This window comes from Muscardinus avellanarius (assembly GCF_963383645.1).
Source record: "Muscardinus avellanarius genome assembly, chromosome: 22".
NCBI lineage: Eukaryota > Metazoa > Chordata > Mammalia > Rodentia > Gliridae > Muscardinus > Muscardinus avellanarius.
Genome location: NC_137808.1, coordinates 16,146,931 through 16,170,804, shown reverse-complemented (window position 1 = coordinate 16,170,804; position 23,874 = coordinate 16,146,931). Strand labels below are relative to the sequence as shown.

Genomic DNA, 23,874 nt, shown 5'->3' with positions numbered 1-23,874 from the left:
TCCTGTGACTGCCAACCCAGCTTGGCCAGCCTACTGCCCGAGGTGGGTCTCCTCCGCCCTTCCTTCCCAACCCTCCTCTGCGTTCTCTGTGACAGAGAATCCCCTGTGATCCTAGTACTCAGGAGGTTGTGACAGGAGGGTTGCAGGTTCGAGGCCAGCCTCGGCACCCTAGGGAGGCCCTCTTACGAAGACCTGCTCTGAAATAAAAGAATAAAAGCCAAGGTGGAGCTGGGCGCGGTGGCGCACGCTTGCAATCCCAGCATTCGGGAGGCTGAGACTGGAGGATCACGGTTCGAGGACAGCCTCAGCTACTTAGTGGGGCCCTCTGCAACTCAGTGAGACCTGGTTTCAAAATAAAGAATAAAAAATAGGGCAGCGGGTGTAGCTTGGAGGTCAAATGCCCCTGGGTTCCACCCCCAGACCCGCAAAAAAAAAAAAAAAAAAAAAAAAAAAGGCACGGTGGTGGTGCACGCTTGTAATGCCAGCATTTGGGAGGCCGAGACAAGAGGTTCACAGGCAGCCTCAGCTACTTAGTGAGGCCCTTTGCAACTCAGTGAGACCCTGTTTTAAAATAAAAAAATAAAAACTCAGGCTGGGGGTATAGCTTGGAGATAGAATGCCCCTGGGTTCCATCCCCAGTACTGAAAAAAAAAAAAAAATCTTCTAATGCGATTATTCTCTCCCGCGTGGACATCTTGGGGGTTCCAATCTGGCAAACGGAGGCGGTTCCTCTCACACACATATCTCAGAAAGCGGGTTTTTATCTACCACCAGAAAGTATGGATCTTGGGAAAAACTTTTTTTTTTTTTAACCCTGATAAGACAGTAATCTCCTACCTTGCTGACTCAAATATACTTGCATATTAATTGTTTCCGAGTCCCAAATCTCTGCTGACTTTCTAAATTGTGGGCCAAGTTCAATAATCTAGCAAGCTCACGTTCAACGCCTCAGCGAGATAGCTGCATGTTTAATTTAGAAGGACCGATTGCAGATCACCGTTAAATGAAACGCCCGCGCGAGCCTGTCTGCGCCGTGTGCTGGAGACGGGACGCCGGTCTCCGCAGCCTCTGCGGACCAGGAAGATGCGGCTGCCATCCCTCTTCTAAACGGGCATCCGTTGCCCGAATCCAGCTTTGAAAACGTTGCCCCTTGAGGTTCATTTCCCCGGTCCGCAGGCAAGGAGGTTTAAGCGTCAGATACGCAAATATTATTTGCTGCGATTGTATCTGATTAGCAAGAAATCCACGACCCTCTTCCAGCCAATGAAACGCGTGCGCTCTCCTAGCCGGACTGACCTGGGGCGGTTTTTCTCTTTTCTTTCCTCTTGTAGCTGTGGTCCACGTTTGACCTCTCAATTTATTTTAAGTAGTTGGGCAAACAGCTCCCTCTGCCCCTTCGTCCCGTGCGCGCAGACAGCAGGCCGCGCGTTCCCACCCTCGGGCACACGCGCTGTTCCGTCCACTTTGGGAAAACGCCGGGGTTGCTTCCAGAAAACTGGGGTCCCAGACAGTCCCGTTCACTCCGGAGATAAGAAACGGCAGCGGGGGCTAAGTTTCTAACATGCATTTATTTGTGGCACAGGGGCATTTTACCTCCAAGCTATACCTCGTTTTAATTTTTTTGTATTGAAACAGGGTCGTGCCTCCTGGCTCAGCCCCTCAAGTCCTGGAATCCCACGTATTGTGCCAGCACGGCCGGCTAATTTTTATTTTAATTGCCGGAGTTGGTATTAAAGCTGTGATTTTAGCACGTAAAACAATTATCTCACCCTTCCCGGGACCTGGGTCAGAATGCGGAGGAATGACAGATTCTCCCCGGCACCCCTCGGCTCAGCTCCCGCTCGCACTAATCAAATCCGATTGGATCTTTCTGAGGCAAAGGCTGGGAGCTAGTTCCATAAGCGGACCCGAAAAGTACCGCAGCCGAACGATCGCGGGGCTACGCATCTGGAATCACCAAAGTGCCGTTGTCAAGATCCGGTATGAATTTTGAAAACATTAGACAGGAGAATGCCAAAATAAAGCCAAGAAGCGGTCTGTGCGGGGATCTTTACACTCCACCGGCACCTATCTGCCTGGCCCCCAAACCGTACCTTTGGGAAGCTGGTTTGGAAACTGCCCTTTTAAGCTAAGTTTGCGTGGAGAGGCAACGGGCAGCAGAGCTGATGGCGGTCTGGGAAGCCCGGAGCCCGGAGCCTCCCTCCTGCGGAGCTGCGGGGACTCCAGTTTCAATTCACACGCTGGATGGAGAGAGAAACCCCCGCACCCAAGAGCTGCGTTTTGTAGGACAAGGTGGCGTTTTCTACTTCCAGTTCTCCCAAGAGACGGTGCCTTAATGACAATTAAAAAAGACCCGGGCGCAAAATACTACAATCTTCACCGAGAACCATTCCCATCTGCTTCTCTTGTTCTTTTGTGGGATGGGGATGGAACCCAGGGGAATTCTGCACCCACCAGCACCCCCGGCCCTTCTTAGTTTTTTTTTCTTGTGGGTCTGGGGATGGAACCCAGGGGCATTCTACCTCCAAGCTCTTAGTTCTTCCGGCAAGGGGGTCTTTAACAGTCCGCTGCTGGGCTGGCCTGTCTCAGCCTCCCTGGCCGGGGACGCAGGCGTGAGCCCCCGCGTCCGGCTGGCTGGCTCTGCTAGACACCAGCCCTTTGTAACGTTTCGTTTGGAAACGGGGGGGCCTCGCTAGGTTGCTGAGAAAAAGGGCACTTCTTCCAAGGACCCTCTTACTTAGAGAAAGCAGAGCCACGCTCCGCTCGGCCGCACCATTGCTCTGACCAAATTCTAAATGTGCCACGGTTCCCTCCGGCCTGCTGGTTCTTCTCTCTGCAAATTAATTTTCCTCTTTATGAAAATAAAAACTCGAGCCTGTTCCTCTAAGACAAATATGTTCAGAGGTAGAATGCCCCTGAGCTCAATCCCCAGGACTAAAAAGGAAAATAAAATCAAAAAACAAAAATGTGTACGTACTGAGGAGTCCTGGGGATTGAATCCAGGGGCATTCTACCTCCAAGCTACATCCCCAGTCCTTTTTTTTTTTTTTTTTTTTAAATAGGGTCTTGCTAAGTTCCTAAAGGTCTCATTAAAAGTTGCAGACGGGAGGCAGAGACCGGAGGATCGCGATTCACGGACAGCCTCAGTACTTAGTGAGGGCCCCCCCCCCCGCCGGCAATTCAGTGAGACCGTGTTTCAAAATAAAGAATAAAAAATAGGGCTGGGGGTGGAGCTTGGAGGTAGAATGCCCCTGGGTTCCATCCCCAGACCCACAAAAAAATAAAAATAAATTAAGAGTTGCAGAGGCTGGCTGTAAATCTGCAATCCTCCTGTCTCCGCCTGGCACGTACTAGGATTATAGGCGTGCGCCACCAGCCCGGCAAGTATCTCTTTATTTTGAAAACTTCACAGGAGTTTTCTACTTAGATGCTGCGGCAAAACACAAAATAAAAGAATGTGGGAGGTTCTTTGGAACTGATGAATTCCCGATACGGAGTTCCTCCCTCCGGAAAAAGCTCCTTACCCACCGGCTAAAAGTTCCGCCGTCCCGAGAAAGCTCCTTACCCGCCCGCTAAGAAGAGGACGTGGCCCATTCCCGGTTCAGCTGCAAACTGGAAGCTTCCAGAAATCTCAAAAACATGCAAACCTCGGGGAAAAACAAAAGTCATCCAGACCTTTTTAAAGCCCTTATACCAAGGTCTAGTGCTTTCCCGAGGTTGCGCCTTCTTCCTTCTAATTGTAGTGGTGGTGGTCGTAGTACTGGGGATTGAACACCTCGTCGTCTATTTTTTAGTTTGAAACAGGGTCTTATTATGTGGTGGAGGGTCTCACTAAATTGCCGAGGCTGGACTCAAACCTGTGATCCTCCTGTCTCAGCCTCCTAAGTACTGGGATTCCAGGCATGCGGCTTAATGATGGTTTAAAAACATAAAAATGTATCATTTAACCAGGTGCAGTGGCCCATGTCTGTAATCCCAGTACTTGGGAGCCTGAGACAGGAGGATTGCAGGTTCGAGGCTAGCCGTGGCAACTTAGCAAGACCCTGTTTTGTTTTGTTTCTGTTGTTTTTGTGGGGTGTTTGTTTGTTTTTTGCGGTACTGGGGATGGAACCCAGGGGCTTTCTACCTCTGAGCTACAACCCAGCCCTATTTTTTATTCTTTATTTTGAAACAGGGTCTCACAGGGTTTCAAAAGGCCTCACTAAGTAGCTGAGGCTGTTCCCCCAACCGCGATGCTCCGGTCTCGGCCTCCCAAGAACTGGGATTTTGAGCGTACGCCACCACGCCTGGCAGCAAGACCCTGTTTGGAAATGAAAAATAAAAAGGGCTGGGGTGTTTCTCAGAGTAGAATGTCCCTGAGTTCAATCACCAGTACCAAGAAGGCAAAAAGAAAGAGAAGCAGTCCAGGGTGGCCAGAGGATGGGCGCCTGGCACCCTGTTGGGAAGGGGCAGAAATGGCGCTGGGAGAGAGGGGGGCTTTGGCGGAGGAGAGGGAGGCAGGGAGGGGGCAGGGGAAAGGAGGGGGAGGCCAGGATGCCTGGGATGCCACTGCCCAGGAGAGAGGCCGCTTTGTCCTGTGCAGGACCCCAGGGAACAATAACCCTGACTTTCCTCCTCCTCCTCTTGGCCCTCCAAACCTTCAAGAATTCCTTCTCTCCTTTGAAACCCTGCGCCTGCGTAATTTCCCTGCTGGTGACAGACCCGCAGTGCCAGCTGCTTGGGTTGTTCCCCGGCACTGGGGGTGAGCGGCACTACCCCCAGCCGCTCCCCGGCGCCCTTTATTTGGAAACAGGGGCTCGCTAAGCTCCCAAAGGCCAGACCCAGCCCCCGAGGCTGGCCTCGACCTGCGATCCTCCTGCCTCCGCATCTGAGGACTGGGGTGGCCGGTGTGCGGGCGCCACATGGCCGGCTGCACACCGCCGGGCCTCCTCTGTCCCTCGGCCGGCGCGGGGATACTGACAGCTACCTGTAATGCAGGCCGAGGAACGCGATCGCTGTCACGGGCGGCGTCCACTTGCTGAGAGCACTCTGGGGGAGCCGAGCAAGCTCGCTGACAGTTACGGGCAGGCAGCCATGCCCGTGCGTGGAGGCCGCTGCAGAACGGGCTTTCTTTCTTTCTTCCTTTCTTTTCTTTTCTTTCCTTCTTTCTTTTTTTTTTTTTTTTTTTTGGTGGTACTGGGGATGGAACCCAGGGGCCTTCTACCTCTGGCCTACACTCCCAGACCTATTTTATATTTTATTTGGAAACAGGGTCTCGTAAGCCAGCGTGGCTGGCTTCGAACCCGCGCCATCCTCCTGTCTCCGCCTCCCCAGCGCGGGGATGACAAGCGCGCCCACCACGCCCGGCTACAGAATAGGTTTTCACCATGAACATTACTGAGAGCGCTCAGTCTCTCCGGCAGGATGCACACTGCCCCTGTCATCTCCCGTGTGGGGCAGGGCGGAGCCGGGGAGACTGCTCCTTCCCTTCCCCTCCAGCGTGAGGAAGAGGACCAGAAAAGCTGGTCAAGAGTCTGCCCAGCAATCCAGCGACGGCTACTGACTATGCGCGCAGGCCGCAGCCCTGCCTCACACAGCAGGGCAGGAAGCCACGCAACCCAGCCGCCTCTCTCTTCCTCCCTCTGTCTCCCTGCCTTTTCTTTTCCTTTCTTTCTCTTTTGAACCCATATGCACCTACCTCCTAGCTATCCCCCCAGCCTATTTTTTTTTTTTTTTTTTTTTACTGTTTATTTTGAAACCTCAGGCCTACGTTCCTGAGGAACCTCGCTGACTTGCCGAGGCTGGTCTCGAACCTGCGGTCCTCCTGTCTCAGCCTCCCAGCTACTTGGACCATGCCCCTAGGAAGACAGGATCCTTCCCAAATGAAGGGCTCTGGCGCGTTCAGTAATCACGGTCCTGGGAGAAGGCAGCTGGGCTTCTTATGAAGGCCCACAGCTCGAGACCCTCCTAATGGAAGCCAGCCTCGGGAAGTTCGTGGGGAGAAGACAAGACGGCCACCCAGGACTCTTTTCCCCACGTGCCATCAAACTCCAGCCTGTACCAAGTAAGAGCCTGGTGTGGCAGCGCAGTCCTGTAATGCTTGGGAGGCTGAGACAGGAGGATGGCAGGTTTGAGTCCAGCCTTGGCAACTTAGCAGACTCTCAGCCGCCTAGTGAGACCCTGTTTCAGAAAAAGAACAAAATAAAGAAAAGAAAATACGGCTGGGGTGTAGCTCAGAGGCGGCACGCCACCGGGTTCCATCCACAAACCAAAACAGCTGTATTAAATGCTGTGGGCCAAGCGCGGAGCCGCCGTGACTGACCACCCCAGCTGCGCGGTGCCTAGCTCGGCGCACGGGCTCTGGACTCCTCCGCGGTGGCAGGAGCTGTCTGTGGGCCAGTGGGTGCGAGGTGGCGCGGCCGGGCTGCGCGTGTGGCCGTGCTCGGGGCATCCGGGGCCGGGGCAAGCCGAAGGGAGCCAGGGCACTGGCGATCCTGGGACTCGGCAGGCTGGGACAGGAGGATGCAGGTTTGAGGCCAGCCTCAGTAACTTAGCGAGACTAGATTACAAAACAGAAACTAAGGGGCTGGAGGTATCGCTTGGAGGCAGACCGGCCCTGGGTTCAACCCAGTTCAAAACGAAAAGTCAGTGTGTGTTTCTAAAGCCTGCGGAATGCACTGCACACAACATGTATGGGGCCCCAGGTGGGCTCGCCGGCACCCACCCTCTGCAGCCTCTGAGGCCCAGGCGCAGGGCGCAGGGACCCCCGAGCCAGCCAGAAGACCCCAGGTGGGTGCAGGCTGGAGGCTGGGGCCAGCCCAGCGTGACCCAGGACTCCTGCGGGCTTGAGAGTCTCCAGAGAAATACACCACGGGGCTGAGGACCCAGCTCAGTGGAAAGCAACTGCCCGGCTTGTGAGCACCTGGGTGCTGGCCCCAGGGGGGAAAGGAAATGAGACACCAGGGAACACTCCAGGAGGATCGCAAGTTCGAGGACAGCCTCAGCAAGTAGTGAGACTCTGCCGGGCGTGGTGGGCACGCTTGTCATCCCCGCGCTTGGGAGGCGGAGACAGGAGGATCGCGCAGGTTCGAAGCCAGCCGCGCGCGCTGGCTTAGGAGACCCTGTTTCCAAAAAGAAAATTAAAAAAGTATAAAATAGGTCTGGGAGTGTAGCCTGGAGGTAGAAGGCTCCTGGGTTCCATCCCTAGTACCGCTAAAAAAAAAAAAGTGAAATTCTCATTAACTGAGGCCCTGTGGCCCTGTTTCAAAATAAAAATAAAATAGGGCTGGGGTGGAGCTCAGAGATAGACTGCCCCTGGGTTCAATCCCCACCACAACAAAAAAAAAAAAAAAAAAAAAAAGGGGGGGGGACCAGTGGAGGGCCCAGTCTGCATTTTCAGGAGCCTCCCAAGTCAGTCTGATCATCTTTCTGCTGATGCGAAAGGGGGGAGAAAATACATTTGACCCCTTGCTTTGAGGGGAAAAAAAAAAAAACCTTCCATCTGGTTTTGGAAAGCAGTTGTTTTGCTTCTGCGATTCTGTTTAACCTCTGTCGCTGTCGGTTCGAGCCTGCCAACCGTATTTTCATTGATTAAAAAAATAATTAAAAATAAACGTTGAAAGCAGCACTGTTTTCTTTTAAGGACAAGGAGACTGCGAGCAGTGCTCTCTAACGGGGTCAGGCGCTGGGACCTGGGCTTTATTTTGTCTCCGGCAAGTCTGAGGTCATTTCACCGTCCCGGCCCGGTGAACCCGCACTCCGCTCCCTTCCCAGGGCGCGCACACACTGCCCTCTTGCGCCCGAGCCCGCACAGCACAGCTCGGAGGTGTCAGGCAGAGCACCACGCGGATCTGTCACCAGCGAGCTGGCCAGTGTCCCCAGATCCTCCGCGGACAGATCTCCAGATGAGACGGAGGATAAGCGGAAACCAGAAGAGACTCTTATCTTTTCCTAGAAAACATGCCTTCCTCAAAAAGCAACTTTATTGGTTGTCTCTGGAACTTTTCCTACTACATCCTTTTTAAAGACTTCCAGAGAGCCGGGCGTGGTGGTGCCCGCCTGTCAGCCTACTATTTGGGAGGCTGAGACAGGAGGATCGCAGGATGGAGGGCAGCCTCCAGAACTCAGCGAAAGACAAGAAAATGGGACGCGGTCTGGGGGCTCCGACCGCGCGCGGAGGGTCAGCACCAGCCTCTAAGAGCCAAGCCCCCGCGCCCAGCTCCTGCCTCGGAATCAGGTCTGAATTAAGACCTTTCTCAAAAGCTCTGTGGGAGCAAAGTGGAAGCAGACGGCGCTCAGCGATACCCTTTGAAAGCCCCAGGCGCACTGCTGCCGAGCGGCCGGCTCCGAGGGGCCCAGAGGTTAAAGGTTCACAGAGGCAGGAGAATTACCAAAGTACAAGTTTGTTCGAATTTCCTGCGGCAGGTCTCAACAACCGGGGTCAAGCTGGAGATCGCCACGAGAGGACTCTGCCCTTCAAACGCGGGCGAAGGGGAACGCCGCAGTCTGGGGGACTCGCGGGCCGGCTCTCAAAACGCGCCTGAGCCTGGCTCGGAAGCCGGGTACCTGGGAGGCTGAGACAGGAGGACTGAGCTCACGGCCAGCCTCAGCTACTACCAATGCCCTCTGCAATTCAGTGAGACCCTGTTTCAAAATAAAGAATAAAATATAGGGCTGGGATATAGCTCAGAGAGAGAATGCCCCTGGGTTCCATTCCCAAGACTGCAAAAAAAAAAAAAAAAAAATTGTCCCTGAAAAGCTGGGTACGGTGGCACACACGTGGAATCTCAGCACTTCGGAGGCTGAGACAGGAGGATCACAAGTGAGAGGCCAGCCTTGGCAAGTAGTGAGACTCTTAGCAACCTAGCGGAGACGCAGTTTCAAAATAAAAAATAAAGAGGACTTGGAGTGTAGCTCAGAGGTAAATGCCCCGGGCTTCAATCTCCAATACCATGCCTGGCACAGCGTGCACACCTGGAATCCTAGTACTTGGGGAGGCAGAGATAGGAGGATTGCAGGTTTGAGACTCAGCAACTAAGCAAGACCCTGATTCAAAATAAAAAATAAGCGAGGCGTGGTGGCGTGTGCTTGTCATCCCAGTACTTGGGAGGCTGAGGCAGGAAGATCACAGGTTCAAGGCCAGCCTCAGCTACTTAGTGAGGCCCTCCATAACTCAATGAGATCCCGTACGGTGCGTCCAGGACAACAGGTCGCCGGGCTCGCCGTGTGTGGTGAGGGCGCTGCTGGGGTCGTCATGTTCGTGGCATTAGCGTGCTGACCCTCTGCGGGCCGTGAAATTAACCATCAGCTCGGCAGAAATCTGCTCCGAGTTAAACTAGTTTGCTATGCAAAGTGGCCTGAGAAACAAAATGGACGGATTGAATTTCCCTGGAAAGGTTAAGTGTCTAAGCCGGGGCGGGCGTCCTCAGGCTGAGCTCTGCAAGTCCCCTTCAAAGCTCCCCGGGGGTGGGGGGACACGGGTGCTGGGACCTGACCGTCCATTCGTTCGGCCGGGCGTGGTGGCGCTCGCTGGTCATCCCAGCATTCGGGAGGCTGAGACGGGAGGATCGTGGTTCACCGCCAGCCTCAGCTACTTAGTGAGGCCCTTTGCAACTCAGTGAGACCCTGTTTGAAAATAAAGAATAAAATATAGGGCTGGGAGTGTCACTCGGGGGCAGAATGCCCCTGGGTTCCATCCCCAGTACCGCACACACACAAAAAGTGCTGACCGTCACATAGGCGGCCTCCCGTCATCCCAGGACAGGAGGACGGCAGGTTCGAGCCAGCCTCAGCAAGCTGGCGAGGCCCGCCACAACTCAAGGAGCCCTCAAGAGAGGGCTGGGGGCACAGCTGGGAGGTCGAGCGCCCGGGCTCAACCCCAGTGCCAAGGGACGGAGGTGAAGCCCTTCGCCGGCGGGGGGAGGTCACCTGCCTGGAAGGACCACACAGCAGCCGCTGGTTGTGTTGTTTGGGTTTTTGTTGAGGTTTTTTTTTTTTTCTGTTGTATTTTTTGCAGTAACGGGGATTGCACCCAAGGGCATTTTACCTCCAAGCTTCACCCCCACGCACACCCTACTTTTTCTTCTTTATTTTGAAACAGGGAGGGCCTCCCTAAGTAGCCGAGGCTGACCTCGACCTGCGATCCTCCCGTCTCGGCCTCTCAAGTCCTGCAGGTCCCAGCGGGCGCCACCACGCCCGGCTCTCCAGGGGTTTTAAGGAGACCAAGAGGTCGATGAGGCAGGACAGAGGCAGAGGCCGGGCCGGCTCCGAAGCCAGGCGGGGCAATGCTTGCAAATTTCAAGCACTACTTTTAAAAGGAAAAAGTCAGGTTTATCTTTCTGTAGCACCTGTGCACGGCTACAAATAAATATTCTCGGGAAGTAGGTTAGAGACAAAGGAAATGGTTTCAGCCTTCCCGAAGGCCCCGAGACAAGGGAGGCAGGGCGCGAAGGCGGGAGATAGGGAAAGAGGGAAAGTCAACTTCTTTCCCGACCGTGAAAGTTGTTTTTTCTCCTGCCAGAGGAGGATCACCTCCTCCCTGCCCGCCGACAAAGGCCACTTCAAAGCAGCGGGAGCCTAATCGCGCCTCGGAAAATAAAAGGCCTAATTAGCAAAGAACAAAAGTCAGATAATCCGGAGGAAAATGGAGGCGGAGATCTCTATTTGCAAACAATTGCATTTACCGGGCGGACGCGTGTGTCTAGCTCCTTGGAAGCCGCGGTTCTGCCTTCCCTTCTTCCTTTGGGTACTGGGGACTGAACCAAGGAGCTTTTGATTTAATTATTTTTTGATTCGGAAACAAGGTTTTGCTGAATTGCTGAGGGTCTGGGGTCTTGCTGAATTGGCAAGGCTACCCCCAAACCTGCCGTCCTCCTGTCTTGGCCTCCCTCGTACTGGGATTGCGGGTGTGCACCACCAGGCCTGGTGAACGTGCTCACACTGAGTGATGGTACTCGGTGGCAGGCTCACCCTGAGTGATGACGCTCAGTAGCAGGCTCACACTGAGTGATGGTACTCGGTGGCAGGCTCACCCTGAGTGATGACGCTCGGTGGCAGGCTCACCCTGAGTGATGACGCTCGGTAGCAGGCTCACCCTGAGTGATGACGCTCGGTAGCAGGCTCACCCTGAGTGATGACGCACGGTAGCAGGCTCACCCTGAGTGATGGTAGTCGGTGGCAGGCTCACCCTGAGTGATGACGCTCAGTAGCAAGCTCACCCTGAGTGATGACGCTCGGTAGCAGGCTCACCCTGAGTGATGATACTCGATAGAAGGCTCACCCTGAGTGATGACGCTCGGTAGCAGGCTCACCCTGAGTGATGATACTAGGTAGCAGGCTCACCCTGAGTGATGATGCTCAGTAGCAGGCTCACCCTGAGTGATGATACTCGGTAGCAGGCTCACCCTGAGTGATGACGCACAGTAGCAGGCTCATACTGAGTGATGATACTCAGTAGCAGGCTCACCCTGAGTGATGATGCTCGGTAGCAGGCTCACCCTGAGTGATGATACTCGGTAGCAGGCTCACAGTGGGAAGAAACAATTTGGGAAACCGTCTGCTCCTTCAGGAGACAGACCACGCGCAGCGTCCTCAAGACCTCGCGGCCCTCGCTCCCGGCCTGAGTCCTCGCTGTGTCCACCCGGGCGTCCACGCAACAGCCCAGCTCCCTCTCCGTGCCCGGCGTTCAGGAAGCCCGGCGCACACTGCGGGCGCCTCCCGGCTCCCCAGGGCTGGGGCTGAGCCTCCCGCTGTCCTGACAGCTGGGCCACCCTACCTTTTTCTTTTCTTTTATTTTTTTGAAGTACTACACTGAACCCAGGGCATTCTACATCTGAACTATTATATATGTGTGTGGATAGATAGATGACTGATAGATATAGTGTGTGTGTGTGTGTTGCTAAGGATAGAACCCAGGGGCAAGCATTCTACCTTCAAGTTACCCCCCAGCCCACTTATTTCATTTTTTATTTGGAAACAGGGTTTCACTGAGTTGGTCTGGGAGTGTAGCCCGGAGGTAGAAGGGTTTCCAGGAACCCCAGTACCACCAATAAATAAATAAAATAAAAAAGGAGTCGGGTGTGGTGGCGCACGCTTGTAATCCCAGCATTCAGGAGGCTGAGACAGGAGGATCGTGGTTCGTGGACAGCCTCAGCTACTTAGTGAGGCCCTCTCTAACTTAGTGAGACCCTGTTTCAAAATAAAGAATAAAAAATAGGTTAAGGGATGTAGATCAGAGGTTGAATGCCCCTGGGTTCCATCCCCAGACCCGGAAAATACAATACAATACAATACAATACAATACAATACAATACAATACAATACAATACAATACAATACAATACAACAGGAGACGGGCTTGGTGGCGCACGCTTGTAATCTCAGCATTTGGGAGGCTGAGACAAGAGGATCCTGATGAAAGCCTCAGCTACTTAGTGAGGCCCTTTGCAACTCAGCAACTCAGTGAGACCTTGTTTCAAAATAAAGAATAAGCCAGCGTGGTGGCGCATGTTTGTAATCCCAGTACCTGGGAGGCTGAGACAGGAGGATCGCACAAGTTCAAAGCCAGCTGCAGCTACTGAGTGAGGTTTTCAGCAACTTAGTGAGACCCTGTTTCCAAATAAAGTATAAAATAGGTCTGGGAGTATAGCCTGGAGTTAGAAGGCCCCTGGGTTTTATCCCCCATACCACATACACACACACAGCCAGGCGTGGTGGCGCACGCTTGTCATCCCCGCGCTTGGGAGGCTGAGACAGGAGGATGGTACAGGTTCAAAGCCAGCCTCAGCTAGTTAGTGAGGCTCTCAGCAACTTAGTGAGACCCTGTTTCCAAATAAAGTATAAAATAGGTCTGGAGTATAGCCCAGAGGTAGAAAAACCCCCGGGTTCTACCTCCCCAATACCACAAAGAAAAAAAAAAGAATAAAAAAAAATAGGGCTGGGGGTATAGTTTGGGGATAGAATGCCTCTAGGTTCACCCAGCACTGCAAAATAAATAAATAAAATAATATACAATAAAATAAAAAAGGAGTGGGCATGGTGGCTCACACCTGTAATCCCAGCACTTGGGAGGGTGAGGCAGGAGGATCGAAGGTTCAAGGACAGTCTCAGCAGCCTCGCAAGAACCTATTTTCAAATAAAAATAAATAAATAAAATGGGTCAGGGAATTATAGCTTGGCAATAGAATTCCCCTGGGTTCAGTTCCCAGCACCACAATAAATAAATAAATAAATAAATAAATAAATAAATAAATGAAATTAGAAGGGATGAGGGTATAACTCAGAGGGAGAAGACCCCTGGGTTCGATCTCTAGTACCAAAATATCAAAAATAAATGCCAGAGAAGGGAACTGTCTTATGGCTTCGTTTACAGGCGCCTCCTGGGCTGCCCGCCTAAATCTTCGAACCTAGATGGAGTGATCTGGAAGGAAACCCCGAGGCAAGCTGATACAACACAAAGGAGGTGCTGGGTAAAAGGTTGAGAAGCCTTCTCCGGGCCGGGCTGCCTCCTGACTTTGAGTCTAACCTTCCAGCTCAGCGCTTGCCTCGGAAGGCTGAGCCTTCCCACTGTTTCCAATTCGTAGCATGACTACAAAAATATCCTTTGATTCAACATTTGATATCTTTGGTTCTCAAGGGTATGCCCTAGGAGAAGAAAAATGGAGCCCGGCAGAATGAAATATGACTAGCTGGTCCCATTTTTCTCTCCTGCTCAAATATGCTACATTAATATAAGGTCCAGGCTGCGTCTCTGACGGCGGGGCCCCTCCGACTGTCACCACGCCCAGGCAAAGTCACCCGCGTCCAGCGCGAGGGAAAGCGCGGCGCCCCAGTCCCCGGAGGGGAGAGGCGCTGGCGCGGTGGGGCGGGCGGGCTGGGACGGGTACCGGCCTGGAGACAAGGCACGCTGAAGCAGGGCCTGTGCGGACCCCGCCACCTGTTATTTCTTTTATTTTGGTGCTGGGCATTGAGCCCAGGGGTATTCTACCTCCAAGCCACACCCGCAGCTCCTTTAAGCTTTTTGGTTTGTTTGTTTTTTGGTGGTACTGGGGATGGAACCCTTCTACCTCTGGGCTACACGCCCAGACCTATTTTTTTTTTTTTATATTTTATTTGGAAACAGGGTCTCTTAAGTCAGCGAGGCTGGCTTCGAACCTGCGCGATGCTCCTGTCTCTACCTCCCAAGCGTGGGGATGGCAAGCGTGCGCCACCGCGCCCGGCTACGCTTTTTAAATTCTGAAGCAGGGTCTAAGATGCTGAGGGCCTCGCTTAATTGCCAAGGCTGGCCTGAAACCTGCGATCCTCCAGTCTCTGCCTCTCAAGCACTAGGAGGGCGGGGAGGTGCCACTGTGCCAGGCTTTCCAGGGGCTTGAAGCAGGCGAACAGAGGCGACCCAGTTTCAGCCCGTAGCACCCACTGGGGTTGGAAGTTGCAGAAACAGTCCTGGAGGGTATATCCCAGGTATGCCATGTGGGTTTTTTTCTTTTCTTTTTTTTTTTTTTTAGGGTACTGGGGATGGAACTGAGAGGCATTCTATCTCCGGGTTACACCCTCAGCCCTATTTTTATACTTTATTTTGGAAAGAGAGTCTCATAAGTTGCTGACGGCCTCACTCAGTAGCTGAGGCTGCCTTCGAACCTGCGCGATCCTCCTGTCTCAGCCTCCCAAGCGCGGGGATGACAAGCGTGCCCACCACGGCCGGCTGCCATGTGGGGTTTTGTTTTTTTGGTTTTGGTACTGGGAATAGAACCCAGGGGCGCTCTATACCACTGAGTTACCCACCAGCCCTTTTTATTTTAGTATAATAAAATAACCTAGAGCTGGGTGTGTGGTAGCACAGACTTTATAATCCCAGTACTTGGGAGGCTGAGACAGAAAGATCGCACAGGTTCAAAGCCAGCCTCAGGTACTTAGTGAGGCTCTCAGCAACTTAGTGAGACTCGGTTTCCAATTAAAATATTTTTAAAAAGGTCTGGGGGGTGTATCCCGGAAGTAGAAGGCCCCTGAGTTCCATTCTCAGTACCACACACAAAAAAAAGTAAATAAAATAACCTAGAGGCATTCTGCTACTGTGCTACCTCCCAATCCATTTATTTGAATTTACTTATTTACTAATTTATTTTGATACTGGGGATTGAACCCAGAGGCATTCTACCCTCGAGTTAAACCCCCCAAGCGCTTTTATTTATGGTTTTTTTTTTTTGTGTGTGTGTGTGTGTGTGTGTGATAGAGACAGAGACAGAGAGAGAGACAGAGAGACAGAGAGAGAGAGAAAGAAACAGGGTCTCGCTGAGAGAGAGAGAGAGAGAGAGAGAGAGAGAGAGAGAGAGAGGGAGGGAGGGGAAAGGGAAACAGGGTCTCGCTGGGTTCCCAAGAGTCTCATTACTTGCTGGGTCTGGCCTCAAACCTGGGATCCTCCTGTCTCAGCCTCCCGAGTAGTGGGATTTCAGGAGTGCCTCAACAGCTCCAGGCAGACAGGGCCTAGACAGGGCTCAAGTCCAGCAGAAGGCACCGCTTACACAGAGGCACAGGAGGCGAGAGGTCCAGGCGACAGGTCCACAAGTCCTGGCAGAAGAGCCTCTGCGGCTCATTAACAACCCGAACAAAAGACTGGGAGACAATACACTGTTAATCCTAGCAGCCACCAGAGGACTATAAATTGCCAGGCCGAGATCTAGGCATTTTTCAGTTCCCCACTTCCCTCGTAGAATCAGATGGAGGACGAGTCTGAGGCCCTCACCCCCACCCGAGTCTTTACCAAACACATTACTGAATCTTTTTAAAGTTCTGACCCTGAAAGATTTATGCTCTCAAATGGATTTGAGAAAAATCCTGACCTGAATCAAACACAACTCTCGGGGGCCAGAGTGTACACTCTGAGAATGCCAGAACAGGGCAGTGGAGTCACATCAGCCCTACTCCCAGCACTGTTTTTATTACTTGTTTTGAAACAAGGTCTCTCTCTAGTATGCATAGAGTCTTGCTAAGCCGTGGGGGCTAGCCTCAAGCCTGTGATCCTCCGGCCTCGGCCTCCCAAGTGTTGGGATTACAGGTGTGCACAGTGGCCCTGGCTTATTTTATTCTGGTTGAGTTGACCTTGAACCTGCCAGTCCAGGCTCAGCCTCCCAAATACTGGGAGGACTGCCACGCACCCCTGAGCCTGGCTTATGTGGAGTTTTTCTGAAAACAGGAACAGGACCCAAGAGATCAAAGGGCAGAGGGTGGCAACTTTTTTTCCCCCCCTCGGGGCTTTTCATGTATACCCCAGCTTGTGAACTCTGAACTTGTTCTTCTGTTTGTTGGTGGTGGCTGCTGCTGCTGCTGCTGCTGCTGCTGCTGTTTGGGTGTTGGGGGGTCAACCCAGGGGCATTGAACCTGGGTCTCACTAAGTGGCCGAAGGGCTGGCTAAATGTGAAGGGGCTGACCTCGAACCTGCGACCCTCCTGCCTCAGTCTCCCAGGTACCGGGATGCTCAGCACCGGTGGTTCGTGGTTAAATCAAGCTTGCCCCGTGAGTGGGATCCGCGCCCGCGCCTGCGCACTGAGCCCTCTGCCACCGCCGCCGCCGCCCGCGCCTGCGCACTGAGCCCGCCGCCGCCCGCCGCCCGCGCCTGCGCACTGCGCCCTCCGCCGCCGCTGCCGCCGCCCGCGCCTGCGCACTGCGCCCTCCGCCGCCGCTGCCGCCGCCCGCGCCTGCGCACTGCGCCCTCCGCCGCCGCCGCCGCCGCCCGCGCCTGCGCACTGCGCCCTCCGCCGCCGCTGCCCGCCGCCCGCCGTCCACTCACCGCCGATGATGGTCCTGATGAGCGAGGCGTGCCCCGGGCAGTCCACCAGCGTGACCTGCAGCAGCGGCTCGCCCGCCGCGGACGGCGGCACGGCGAAGCACGAGAAGCCCAGGTCGAGCGTGATGCCGCGCTCGCGGCTCTGCGGCTGCTTGTCGAAGGCGGCCGTGGAGGCCGTGGTGCTCAGCGCCCGCGCCAGCGCCGTCTTGCCGCTGTCGATGTGGCCCAGCACGCCCACGTTCACGTTCACCCGCCGGCCGGCCATGCTGCGCCGCCGCTCCGCCGCCGAGCCGCCCCCCCGCAACACGGCCCGGGCGCGCGGTTCCGCCGCGCTGCCGCCCCCTCCCGGCGCCTGGCGGGATGAGGCCGGCGTGGAGGCCTGGGGGCCAGCCCTGGGAGGCCGAGCCCGGGGACCGCACGGGTTCGAGGCCAGCCTCAGCTACTGAGCGAGGCTCTCGGCACCCTAGTGAGACCCTGTTTCCAAATGAAATAGAAAATAGGTCTGGGAGTGCAGCCCAAGGGTAGAAAGCCCCAGGGCTCCATCCCCAGCACCCTCCCCCCCACACACACACCAAAATAAATGAGGCTGGAGAGGGTGGCCTGGAGATAGAGTGCCCCTGGCTTCCATCAGTACCAAAAGTAAATAAGCGCGGGCCACCACTGGGCGTGGTATGCTTGTAATCCCAGCATTCGGGAGGTCGAGACCGGAGGATCGAGGTTCGCGAACAGCCTCAGCTACTTAGCAAGGCCCTTGGCATCTCAGTGAGACCCTGTCTCAAAAAACTAAAAAGACTAAGAAATAGTGCTGGAGGTGTAGCTCAGAGGTACAGTGCCCCTGCGTTCCATCCCCAGTACCGCAAGAGAAAAGTGAATAAATAATAGCTGGATGTGGTGGTGAACACCTGTCATCCCAGCACTTGGGAGGCTTGAGATGGGAGGACGTTGGAGGCCAGCCTCAGCAACTTAAGGCCTGGGACAATTTAGTGACGCCCTGTTTCAAAGGAAAAAGAAATAGAGCCAGGCGTAGTGGCATAGGCCCGTAATCCCAGTACCTGAGACAGGAGGATCACAGGCTTGAAGCCGACCTCAGCAAATCAGTGAGACCTTGAGCAGCCTAGCAAAACCTTGTTTCTAAAGAAGATAGGAATTGGGCGTGGTGGTGCACATTGTAATCCCAGCATTCTGGAGGTGGAGACGGGATCGCAGTTCATTGACAGCCTCAGCTACTTAGGCCCTTCGCAAGTCAGTGACACCCTGTTTCAGAAAACTAAAAAGACTAAAAAAATATAGGACTGGAGATGTAGCTCAGAGGTAGAATGCCTCTGAGTTCCATTCACAGTACTGCAAAAAAAATAAAATAAATAAAAAAGACTAATAAAATAGGGTTGGGGTGTATCTCAGAGGTACAGTGCCCCTGGGTTCCATCCCCAGTACTGAAAAAAAAAAAAAAAAAAGACGAAGAAGAAGAAGAAAAAGAAGGAGGAGGAGAAAGGACTGGGGGTCTAGCTCAGAGATAGAATTCCCTTGATTTCAATCCCCAAGACACCCCCCCCCAAAAAAAAAAAAACAATCAGGTGTGGTGATACACACCTGTAATCCCAGCACTTGAGAGACTGAGACAGGATGCTCACAGGGTCCCAGCCGGTTTCAGCAACTCAGTGAGATGGTTTTAAAATAAAAAAAAATAAGAGCCGAGCATGGTGGCGCACGCTTGTCATCCCAGCATTCAGGACGCTGAGACCGGAGGATCGTGGTTCGTGGACAGCCTCAACTACTTAGTGAGGCCCTGTGCAACTCAGTGAGACCCTGTTTCAAAATACAGAATAAAATAATAGGACAGGGGGTGTAGCTCAGAGGTCAAATGCCTCTGAGTTCCATCCCCAGACCCGCAAAAAAAAAAAAAAATTTAAATAAGAAATGAAAAAATAAAATAGGGCTGGGGATATAACTTTGAGGTAAAATGCCCCCAGAAACAATGCTCATCATCCCCCCAAAAAAACTACTCTAAATACTTTCATGGAAGTTTTTGTGGGAATATAAGTTTCATCATTTGGATAAATACCTAAAAGTAGGATTGTGAAGTCATAGGGTGTTTATTTTCGCTTAATAAAGTGCTGGCTGGGTGTGGTGGCATGTACCTGAAATCCCGGTCCCTGGGAGGCTGGGACAGGAGGATTGCAGGTTCAAAGTTGGCCTCAGTGCCTTAGTGAGACCCTGTTTCAAATTTTAAAAAAAAATAAAGGGCTGCCGGGCGTGGTGGCGCGCGCTTGTCATCCCCGCGCTTGGGAGGCGGAGACAGGAGGATCGCGCAGGTTCGAAGCCAGCCGCGCACGCTGGCTTAGGAGACCCTGTTTCCAAATAAAAATGTAAAAATAGGTCTGGGAGTGTAGCCCGGAGGGAGAAGGGCTTCCAGGAACCCCAGTACCACCAAAAATAATAATAATAATAATAAAAATAAATAAATAAAGGGCTGGGGCATAGCTTAGAGGAAGAATGCCTGTTTTCAACCTGAGAGGGAAAGGGAGAGAGAGAGAGAGATGGGGGGGTGGAGAAATGACTAGGCTAGGTATAATGGCACATGTCTGTAATCCCAGTACTTGAGAGGCTGAGACACAAGGATTGCAGGTTTGAGGCCAGCCTCAGCAACTTAATGAGACCCTGTTTCAAACTGAAAAGTAAAATAGGGCTGGGATGTAGTTCAGAGGTAGAAAGCCCCTGGGTTCAATCTCTAGTACCAAGAAAAGAAAAAAAAAAAAAGGTAAACTATTTTCCAGAGTGGCTGTGCCATCTTGCATTTCCCCCAATGATACATGAGTTTCGGTTGCTCAGTATGTGTGTCCGCTTTTCATTACTGTCACAAAATACCCAAGAAGAAATAGGGAGACAGGTTTATTTTTGGCTTACGGTTTCAGATGTCTCCGTCCGCATTCACTGGGCCCCCTCGCTGTAGTCTTTAAGAGACATCGTGGCCAGGAGGGTGAATCCCAGGTAAAAGGAAAATTGCTCCTATTTTGGCAGCCAAGAATCAGAGAGAGGGGAAGAGGCTGGAGATACCAGAAGTAGCCCCGAGGTCATGCCCCCCAGGACCCACTTAGGATCACCCCAGCACATTAACCACATTTCCACTGCTATCACCCAAACACCTGACGAGCACAGTTTAGAGTAGGGAGGTTTATTTGGCCCACAGCCTCACGGGGTCAGTCCAGGGGTGGCTGGCTCCAAGGCCGAGCCATCCTGGCAGAGGAGAGCTGCTCGGCTCCTAGTCCACAGAGAGAAGGCAAAGCCCCCGGGGAACGCCCCCAGGAACCTACTTCTGCCCGCTGGGTCCTTCTAGTGGGCGTGCACCCAGCTAAGAATGGACAAGTGCACAGACCGAGGGCAGAGCCCTCCTGATCCAGTCACTCCCCCAAGTCCTACTTCTGAACACATGAGGCCTTGGGGGCCATCCAGATACAAGCCATAGCACCCGCTCCGGTTCTCTTCTTTTCCACATATCTCTCTTTAACCTACTTTTCTAGTTTCGTTCTCTTACTATCTGTCTCTCCCAGCTGTTACTCCTCGGGCTCCAGCTTTACCCAGGTATCTGCTTAGAGGTGGCGCTCCATAAGTGCTATCTCCAGGGAGGATAACTGGTGGGCTGGAGGGAAGAGAGGAAGACATTTTACTCGAGATACATTGGCATCTTTTGAATTTTAAATCATGTGCAAGTGTTACCTTGTCAAGGAATTTTTTTCTTCTTTTTTTTTTTTCTTCTTTTTTTTTTGGTGCTACTGGAGATTATACCCAGGGGTGTTTTAAACTGGGTGACACCCCCACCCCTTTGTTTTTCACTTCTTGTAGTGCTGAGGCTTGAACCAAGGGGTGTTCTGAGCTACACTCTTATCCCTTTTTATTTCTCACTTCAAAACAGGGTCTTGCTAAGTGGCTCAGGCTGTCCTGGAACCTGGGATCCTCCTGTCTCAGCCTCCCAGGTACCGGGATTACAGGTTTCACCACAACTACTTGCATGGACTCACCCACACAACTCCAGCCCAGGAAGGCAGCATCCTCTGCTGCAGACACCGGGTCCCGTGCAGTTCCACAGGCTGCACACAGTCCCCGCAAGAATTACTGCTGGAAAACAAGTGCAGAACGGTGATTATTCAGGATTTGTTCTTGCTGTTAATAGGACGCCGGTTCCTTTCTGATTCTTTAATGCTATTGTGTACTAAGGCGGTTCAAAGTTCTTTACAAACAGCCACTAATTAATTCAACTTCATTAAGGCCAATTAATCCAGGATTAATTATAAATTTGCCCAGAGGAAGTTAATATACTTCTCTCTTTGATTTGAGCTTTTGCTTTAAAGATAGTTTCGGGAATGAAATGGAAATTTCCCTGTTCTCTGAGGCGATCTACCTGGCCGGCGATTGATTGAATTAACCGTGTGCTTCCTTGGCGAATGTCATGCAAACTCCAGAGGGGGCTGTCACCAGGCCTTCAGCTGTCACCCGATGTGCCCAGCGTAAACTCAGCAGCTGACGCCGCATCCACGCGGAGGTCAGAAGAAGTCTAGGAAGCTTGCGTCCCTGAAGCTCAGATGGTGTCTCTAACCCATACCAAAGTCTGTAACACCCTCATTTCTCCTGTGTGCTAAGTCGGCATCAGAATGTTCCAGTAGATTTTTAGGAGCCGGGCACCGTGGTACACGCCTGTAATCCTAGTACTTGGGAGGCTGAGGCAGGAGGACCGCAGGTTTGAGGCTGGCGTTACAAATTTAGGGAGACCCTGTTTCTTTTTTTTTTTTTTTTTTTTTGGTGGTATTGGGTGTGGAACCCAGAGGCTTTCTACCTCCAGGCTATACTCCCAGACCTTTTTTATATTTTATTTGGAAACAGGGTCTCGCTAAGTTGCTGAGAGCCTCACTAAGTAGCTGAGGCTGGCTTTGAACCAGTGCGATCCTCCTGCCTCAGCCTCCCAAGCGCGGGGATGACAAGCGTGCGCCACCATGCCTGGCTAGGGAGACCCTGTTTCAAAATAAAAAATAAAATAGGGCTGAGCGTGGTGGCGCACGCTTGTCATCCCAGTACTTGGGAGGCTGAGGCAGGAGGACCGCAGGTTCGTGGCCAGCCTCAGCTACTTAGTGAGGACCTCACAACTTAGTGAGAGCAGGTTTCAAAATAAAGAATAAAAAAAAATAGGACTACAGGGTATAGCTCAGAGGTAGAATACTCCCAAGTTCAATCCCCCCAAATGTGGTCTTCATAATGAAAGTAGATAGGCAGGAGAGAGAAAATTGACCCAAAATTATGTGAATAATTAGAAATTGAGATTTGGTTGGGTGTGGCGATGCACGCCCGTCATCTCAGTACCTGGGAGGCTGAGACAGGAGGATGACAGGTTTGAGGACAGCCTCAACAAGTAGTGAAACTTATAGAAATAAAGTAGGGGTGGGGGTGTAACTCAGAGGTAGAATGTCCCTCGGTTCAATCCCCAGTATCACAAAAAGAAGAGAAAGAAATTTAGATTTAAAAGTGAAAATAAGCCGGGTGTGGTGGCGCACGCTTGTCATCCCCGCGCTTGGGAGGCGGAGACAGGAGGATCGCGCGGGTTCAAAGCCAGCGCTGGCTTAGGAGACCCTGTTTCCAAATACAAATGTAAAAATAGGTCTGGGAGTGTAGCCCGGAGGTAGAAGGGTAGAAGGTAGAGTGTGCACTTCAGGAACTACTGCAGCTTTATTTATTTTTTATTTTTATTTTTATTTTTGGTGGTACTGGGGTTCCTGGAAGCCCTTCTACCTCCGGGCTACACTCCCAGACCTATTTTTACATTTTTATTTGGAAACAGGGTCTCCTAAGCCAGCGCGCGCGGCCGGCTTCGAACCCGCGCCATCCTCCCGTCTCCGCCTCCCCAGCGCGGGGATGACAAGCGTGCGCCACCACGCCCGGCTGTACCAACTGTTTTTGATAACTGCAGTCACAGTTATGATTGGTGGAGAGCTCTTGGACTCTGATACGGAGGTCAAGAGGATTATGGCAGATTACGACCGCTGAGTTATCCACAAACAGATGTATTTCTAGTCTGTTTCTCAGTGGTCTCTCCTTCCTCATTTGAAAATGTGAAAGAAAAGTGAGCGCCTGAGATACCTCACCACTGTCCAAAGACTCCTTTCTTGCTTGTTGGGACCCCGATGATCTCAGAGATGACCCCTCTACCGTTGAGAAGCTCGCCAAGAACAAACAGAAGCCATCACTCCAGAGACTGCTGAAAAGCTAGCGGCGATCTGAAGCTGTCAAGTACGTGGAGCGTCCTGCACTCACACAGAAGGGCCTGAAGAATGTGTTTGACGAAGCCATATTGGCTGCCCCGGAGCCTCCAGAACCTAAGAAGAGCCGCAGGTGTGTGCTGCTGTGAACACCGCTCCACAGCTGGTGTCGGCATCATACTAAAAGCCATGTTGAAATCAAACTAAAGTTTAAAGATTAAAATTCGTTTCTGCAATAACGACAGATGCCCCGCACCTACCCACATGCGCTCGTGTGAGACAAGGCCCATAGGCATGGCCTCCTTTCCCCCTCCCAGTACTAGTTAATTTTGAGTAATTGTGTATTGTCAGGAAAGTGATCAGTACTAGTTTTTTGTTTGGTTGTCTCAAAAAAACTTTTCTGTTCAAGAGCAAGGCATGCTTGTGATGACTCTGTATCGGACTAATTTGAATTGTTGAAGCCAATTCATGGTTCCGTTCTGGAGAGTAATCTGGGACATCTTAGAGTTTTATTTTTTTTTTCTTCTTTAATTTTTTTTTGGGGGGGAGTGTGTGTGGGGTTTGTTTTTTTAGTCTTTTTTTTTTTTTAATTCATTAACCAGTGGACAGCCTGTAGCTGAGGAGGACAGATCGATTCCACCTCCTAGATCTAGTTTAGAAAATGTGTTCCCCACCTGGTGCTCTTAGGAAGGAGGATAGTAAATGCCTCTTTTAATAATATACTCCTTTTTGAAGTTGCCTTTTCTCTCCACCCTTGCATAGACCCAGTATTTGATGAAACTCATGAAAGTGAGTGGAAGCTGTCTTGGCCCTCCTCTTTCAGGAAATTGTGACTTTCAGGAAATTTGCCATGTAATGATTGTTTTTGGTGGGTGG

General features: G+C 52.3%; 1 protein-coding gene and 1 pseudogene across 6 annotated transcripts in view; one reads left to right on the top strand and one right to left on the bottom strand.

Annotated features, from left to right (window-relative positions):
* Positions 1-17,021, bottom strand: part of EEFSEC (eukaryotic elongation factor, selenocysteine-tRNA specific) — a gene marked incomplete at both ends in the record, with an annotated part of 101,619 nt that extends 84,598 nt beyond the window's left edge. For all 5 annotated transcript variants that reach the window (XM_080718110.1, XM_080718111.1, XM_080718113.1 and 2 more), the window contains one exon: positions 16,760-17,021. In XM_080718110.1, coding sequence (XP_080574236.1) covers positions 16,760-17,021 — 262 coding nt within the window. The remainder of the gene's footprint in view (positions 1-16,759) is intronic.
* Positions 17,020-23,205, top strand: LOC308278467 (cell division control protein 42 homolog; annotated as a pseudogene). The gene is made up of 2 exons: positions 17,020-17,133; positions 22,648-23,205. The product of its transcript is annotated as a cell division control protein 42 homolog (transcript).
* Positions 23,206-23,874: the final 669 nt, after the last annotated feature.